At 55.8% G+C, this 6,157-nt stretch overlaps 2 protein-coding genes across 3 annotated transcripts in view; one reads left to right on the top strand and one right to left on the bottom strand.

Moving 5' to 3' along the window:
* Positions 1–289: 289 nt before the first annotated feature.
* Positions 290–4,906, bottom strand: SMPD1 (sphingomyelin phosphodiesterase 1). Of its 2 annotated transcripts, none has more exons than XM_054512081.2 (6): positions 4,433–4,906; positions 2,753–3,525; positions 2,047–2,218; positions 1,559–1,635; positions 1,217–1,362; positions 290–1,064 (listed from the first exon to the last, which is right to left on the bottom strand). In XM_054512081.2, the coding sequence occupies exons 1-6, from the start codon at positions 4,730–4,732 to the stop codon at positions 985–987; spliced, it is 1,548 nt and encodes a 515-aa protein (XP_054368056.1). In that variant the 5' UTR covers positions 4,733–4,906; the 3' UTR covers positions 290–984. The 2 variants fall into 2 exon arrangements, with proteins under 2 accessions (XP_054368056.1, XP_045750198.1); XM_045894242.3 differs by having other exon boundaries at positions 290–1,048; positions 4,433–4,904.
* Positions 4,907–5,447: 541 nt separating this feature from the next.
* FHIP1B (FHF complex subunit HOOK interacting protein 1B) overlaps positions 5,448–6,157 on the top strand; it is a 166,190-nt gene continuing 165,480 nt past the window's right edge. The window contains exon 1 of the mRNA XM_064577039.1: positions 5,448–5,870. The gene's annotated coding sequence lies outside the window, so the exon portion shown is untranslated. The remainder of the gene's footprint in view (positions 5,871–6,157) is intronic.

Below are 6,157 nucleotides of genomic sequence, written 5' to 3'. Positions count from 1 at the left end.
CTTGCCCTCCCCACTTTATTTTTTTTATTATTATTATTTAAAAAAAATTTTATTAATTTATTTTAGAGAGAGAGAGAGAGTGAGAGAGGGCGTGCGCACAGGGGGAGGGGCAGAGAGGGAATTCCAAGCAGACTCTGATCTGAGAGCAGAGCCCCACTCGAGGCTCAGTCCCACGGCCCTGAGATCATGACCCCAGCTGAAACCAAGAGTCCAGAGGCTTAACCGACGGAGCCACTCAGGCGCCCTGCCCTCCCAGCTTTCAAAGAAGAAACTGGGACAGTCACAGGGGTCTGGAATCCAAGTCTTTTATCTTTATTTTAACAGCCTGGCAACCTGACAACAGCAGCAGTGCAGGGTTCCTGGCTGGCCAGCCCAGCTCCTGTCGGGTCCGCTGGGGCAGTGCCAACGTAGGCCTTTGCTCCACAGCCATGAAAGGCAGCAGTCCCAGGGCAGCTTAGATGCTGGGCACAGGCAGAGCAGCTGCCCCCTCCTGTATTTAGCCACACCAGCTCCATGAAAGAAGGTCCTGTTTCCCTGGTGTGCTCGGGGCCCGGATGCTCTTCTTACCACAGCTGTCATCTGGGGGGTTTGCTCCTCTCCTACAAATTCCACCTTCCCAACTCTGGGCCCTGGGGGTGCTAGCAGAAAGGTGGCCTTGGCTGCAGGCTCTGGACATCAGGGAGGCTTCCATCCGGCACCAGATGGCGACATAGAGCAGGGCTGTCAGAGCGAGCTGAGAGCTGGGCGCACAGAGTGGTCAGGCGGCAGGGCATGCCACAGGGCTCTGAGGGCGGGTGGCCCTTATGGTAGAGAAACCAGAAGGTCTGGAATAGTTGCGTGTCACCCCGCATGCGGTACACTAAGTCATGCCAGGCGGCAGGCAGCGCACTGGGCAGCCCGTAGGTTTCTCGAGCCCTGTAGAGACGCTGCCATTGTGGCGTGGCTCCTGGTTCATTAGCCTCTGTCAGGTTCAGGATGAAGGTCTCATGATCCAGGACCACATGAGAGCTCCCCGGGTAGTTGCCATCTATTTGGTAGACCCGGTAACCTGCAAGGAGGGCGGGCTGACTGGAGAGTCAAGGAGCCGAGGCCGCCCCAGGGAGGGGTCACATGTCCCACCTGCCCCTTGCCAGCCCTGGCTCCGAGTCTGTTTCTGCTTCCTGCATCCCACCAACATCCTCTATCCCAACAACTCCCTCCCTCCCCCCCCACTCACCGGGATTAAGGCCGATGTAGGTGGTGGCACTGGGTGCCAGGAAGGCCACAGATAGCGGTCGGCTCAGGGTCTCCTCGTCATAGAAGACCTCAAACTCATCCATGTGGGTGTGGCCAAAGAACTGACCAGCCAAGGTGTTCTCATACCTGGCCAGAAGACACTAATTATATTCAGAAGGTTCTAGGGAGGGGGAGGAGATTTGGGGAGATGGGATGCTTCTTTCTCCACACATTGAAGTAAGTGGCCTCTCTACCCCAGTGGGGCAGCAGGAATGATAAGATGCTCAAAGGAATTTCCAACCTTCAGACTCTTCCTCCACCCCTCTCCCCACCTCCCCCCTACCTGGCTACAATTCGGTAATAATTCCAGCTCCAGCTCTTCAGGCAGTGCCCTGGGGGAATGTGGCCAATTATATGTACCTGCAGGGAGAGTTAAGGAAGGTTATCAGGGAGAATGCCCCCTCTATTTGCTAGATGGGATGCTGTCTGATTCATGAATTGTTCAATAAAGCCAATTAGATCTTCAAAGTAATTAATTAATTAATTAATTATCAAAGCAAGCAGGGGTCCAGGCAGCCCTGGCCAGGAAGAGTCAGTATTCATCTACAATGGCCAGCGTTGCTGGCCAGAGAGGGGGAGTGAATGAAAGGGCTTCTAAGGGGCACCAGGAGCCAAACTCCTAGGGAACACTGTTGTTGGGAGCGTCCGAAAACCAAGCTTCTCTGCTCAGAGGTGCTCTGGCTCTAGATAGGAGTCTGGTCACAAAGGGTCTGCTTCTCCCCCAACCCCTGTCAGCACCTACTCCCCCATGTTCTCACTGCTTTCCCTCACCTTGTCTCCTCGATCCTCAGCAGCCTGAAGCTCCCCGACTAGCCACTGGAGCTGTCCAGCAGGATCTGTGGAGTTGATCAAGAGCCAGAAGTTCTCACGGGAACAAAAATTCATATTGAGAGAGATGAGACGGAGGCCAGGATGTGGGGAGAGGGCATAGAACCCCCCAATTCTGAAACAAAGTGAACACGAAGGGTCAACACTCATTCATAATCCAGGTCCTGTGCGCCCAGCCCTGTGCGAAGCATTCGCGAGGCACACAGGACATCCACCAAGGAGCTCACAGTCCAGCTGGAGACCAAAAAACAGACTGATTGTAGGGCCCATGTGACTGAGGTGAAGGGGCTCAGAGGCTAAGGGCTCTAGGAGTTCAGGGGAGAGAGAAAAGTAAGCTAGAGTGGGAAGGAAAGGCCCTTCACAAGGAATATGATCTGGGCCTAGGAAAGTTGGGATGTTAAAGTGGGGGTGCATTTTAGAGAGGACCAACATGAGCAAGGACACAGACCAGCATGGAGAGGGTATGCTGTCAGCCCTGTGAGGGAGGGTGTCTGGATATAAGGGTGGAGGTGGAAGTTGGGGTCAGATCAGGAGGGCCAGTGAGAAGAGCTGACTCATGCTAAAACAGTCATAGATAATGCCCAGGTACTCTGTTCCCTTCACTATCATCCACATTTTCCCTTCCTGGGTTTCCCTGGACCTCAACTACCTGAGGGTGTGAAGGGCTTCAGCAGGCAGCCAGGACTCCCATGCCTTGGCCATTGCCTCATAGAGCCAGCTGGACGAGTAATTGCCCTCTATGAAGGGGGGAGGGAAGCCATTGACAGGTGTGCTTTCGTGGTTGCCCACAGCAGGGTACACAGGCACTGGGCCCAAGAACTTCTTCACAAGGGCTGTGATGGTGGTCAGGGCCCGAAGCTGGTCCTGACGTGACTGGTGCCAGACGTTGTGGGCGGGGATGTCTCCTGTCCAGTACACCATATCAAAGGGGCCAGCAGGGCCCAGCCCGCTCAACAGGCTCTCCAGGGTCCGCAGGGGCAGGTCACACTTGCTGTACTCGCCCCAGTATCCAGCACCTGGGCGGGAGGCAGGTGGCAGGCCAGAATCCTGACGGCAACACAGTGGGTTCTCACAGTCAGGGTCTGTGCCCTCCAGGTAACCATGATCCCAGTGCAGGTCAGTGAGGAAGAGGATGCGACTGACAGGGGCGCCTGGGGCTGGGGGCTTGGGTGGTTGTGGGGAAGGCTTTGGTACGGCTGGCAAAGAGACGTTCCAAGATGAGAAGATGTCCCAGTGCCCACAGGTGGAGCCCAGGAGCAGACCACAGGCCTCAGATGGGCTCAGCACTGAGCGTGTCCACACTTCCACCATGTCATCTTCAAAGAGCTGGATGGTGGACTCGCACACAGTGGGTGGTGCTATCTTCAGCAGTTTGCAGAGCTTGGTGGCCATGGAGCCCACCCAGGCCACACCAGGCTCCTTCTGTAGTGGGAAGAACCAGTGATCAGAGGTCAGAGACAGCACAGGGACCAGGCCAAGCCCTGGCTACCACCCTTTGCACCTTCATCTCCGAACTGGGGCCAGGTTGGACTCAGTGCCACCACAGTGAAGAGACCTCAACGCACTCCCTGCCTCCCACAGATACTGCCCTGGACTCAGTGGCACCAGGCCAGTACTTCCTCTTCCCCTCAGCAGGCAGTTGCATTTCAGGCCTTTTGCTCGCCCGGCTGGCTTCCTCAGGCACTGTCTGCAGAGTGCCCTGAAACTGGGGCTGGGTAGTATGGCTGTCCATAGTTTGGGGCAGGTCCTGGAGAGCACTGCAAAGCTCACCTATCAACTGGCACTCATCATAATCCCATCAGGGTCAAGGCATCCCGGTCTAGTCCCACACCCTTGGATGTTTCTGAATTTAAGTCCCTTTTGAGTAACTGGTACAAGGCCTGGTGCTCTGGATTAGAGATGCCAAGTTTAAGGCACAGGGGATTCAATGTCAGATGTACAAGGAAAGGAGTCTCAGCCCTTCCCCTAGCCGCCAGCTGTGTGTCCTTAGGCAAGTGATTTCATCTCTCCCAGACTCCATTCATTTGTAAAATGAAGATAACAACTGTAATGAAACACCTCACAGGTTTGATTTAGCCTGTACAAAATGGCTAGCACAGTGCCGGGCGTACAAAGTGCACTCTTTCCTTACTTCACAAGGTCACAGTGGAGGTGGCGGCGGCGTGTAGTCATGGGTGTCCCTAAAGGACAGAAAACCCAGTGAAGCCCTGTAGATGCCAGCCTCCCCAACAGGTTTGCTCTTCAGGACCCCAGGCCCAGCCCCGTTCTTGCCCCTGCCCCCGCCAGCGCTCCCCTTGGCTGCTCCATCGCAGCCCCTTTAAGCGCTCACCTTCAGCCCCAAGTCGATGGCGGTGAACAAGCCTTTGCAGACTGGGCAGGTGAGATTCCACCACCCAAAGGCGTTGCGGAGCTGGGGCACTAAGCGACCGAACCTGGCAGGATGGCTTTGGGCGGGAAGAGGGTGGGCCCCAGCTGGGGCCCAGAGGACGAGGGAGTCGGGCAGGGCCAGCGCCACAGCCAGGCCTATCCACAGAAGCCTCAGTCTGGGGGAACCCCGGGACCGGTCCGATTCCGTCTCCCAGCTGGACCTGGGGTGGCCCTCGCCGGGAGATATTCCGTGGCGGGGCATTGCCCGCGTTCCTAGACAGGCTTCTTCGCCTGTCCGGGTCCCGCCGGTCTAGGCGCTAGCTCTCAAGGAGCCGGGCAGCGCCAGGAACAGCTGACTAGCCCGGCTGCAGCCGGCTGACTGCTCCGCGTCCAGCCGCAAGACAACTCCACCCCTTCCTCTTCCTCTGTTCCCCAGCAGCTGATGGCCGCGGCTGCCAGGAGTCCTGTCAGAGGCGGGGAGGTGGAGAGAACCGAGCGCGCCCGGGCCCCGCCCCCGCCCCGCCCCCGCCCCGCCCCCGCCCCGCCTGCGCCTGCGCGGGCCGCTGGGAGGAGGAAAGGTCGCTGCGGTCTGAACGGCGGAAGGGTGCTGCAGCCTCCCACCCACCTGTTGTGAAGCCGATCTGGTGCGGCAGGTGAAAGGCTCGCCGGGGCTCCTAGGCGCCTCCTCTCGCCAAACTTGGACTAAATTCCTAACTGCCAGGCCTACTTGGCTCTCCACCTGGCCGCCCACTCGGGAAGGGAGGCGGGGGGAGAGCACGACCAAGCAGGTCGCCGAGTGTGTTGCCTCTGGCCAGAGAGCGCCTCCCGTTCGTCTCCCATGTTCTGCCACTCGCACCAGCACCCTTGAGTTACCCTGACTGAGAATCTTTTTTTTTTTTTAATGATTTTTTTTTAAAGATTTTATTTATTTATTTATTTGAGAGAGAGAGAGAGAGAGAAACAGCATGAGAGGGGATAGGGTCAGAGGGAGAAGCAGGCTCCCTGCTGAGCCGGGAGCCCGATGTGGGACTCGATCCCAGGACTCCGGGATCATGACCTGAGCCGAAGGCAGTCGCTTAACCAACTGAGCCACCCAGGCGCCCCTGACTGAGAATCTTTGAGTCACATTTGATGCAGACTTTTCCTGAGGAAGGGACCCTGACCTCGTGGGGACACCCACACATTCACTTTACAGATGAGGAAACTGGTGCAGAGATGGTGAACTAAGGAGGGGTACAGAGCGTGCAGCCAGGAGAGCCAGGAACATGGACTAGAACTTGGGTGTTCCATCCCCGTGTATCCACGATGGTGAAACCTAACATTTATTGAGCTCTATACATGTTCCCCGCATGGATCCAGACACTTTATAATCCTATCTTCAATTGGAACAATCCTAAGAAGTAAGTATGATACTATTATTACTTCCATTTTACAGATGCAGAAAATGAAGCATGGGGAAGTTAAGTGGCAGAACAGCAATTAAAACCTGTGAGCTCTTTAATTCCTAGCGTTCTTCTCCAAAAGGCCCAGAACTACCACGTCCTGTCAATTCTTTCCTTTGAGAATTTCTTTCAAGTGACTCTTCCTCATCATCTCAGAGTAACTGTGGTATAATAAGAAATATATTTGGTCTTTGTCTCCCGTTCCTGTTTGTTCCTGGCACAGAGCCCCTAAAATCTTTTAAATA

The sequence above is a fragment of the Mirounga angustirostris genome, unplaced genomic scaffold (genome assembly GCF_029215605.1).
Source record: "Mirounga angustirostris isolate CCGP_5_RB_7025 unplaced genomic scaffold, mMirAng1.0.hap1 SCAF_13, whole genome shotgun sequence".
NCBI lineage: Eukaryota > Metazoa > Chordata > Mammalia > Carnivora > Phocidae > Mirounga > Mirounga angustirostris.
Note: the sequence above shows the minus strand (reverse complement) of the source record. Positions and strands in the feature narration are given on the sequence as shown.

Excerpts from the sequence above, each read along its gene's own strand:
- SMPD1 (XM_045894242.3), bottom strand. The coding sequence starts at position 4,732 with ATGCCCCGCCACGGAATATCTCCCGGCGAGGGCCACCCCAGGTCCAGC. Across the intron at positions 2,219-2,752 it reads GAAGCCCTTCACACCCTCAG|AATTGGGGGGTTCTATGCCC; the intron begins GTAGTTGAGGTC and ends ACTTTGTTTCAG. Across the intron at positions 1,363-1,558 it reads TATTACCGAATTGTAGCCAG|GTATGAGAACACCTTGGCTG; the intron begins GTAGGGGGGAGG and ends TCTTCTGGCCAG.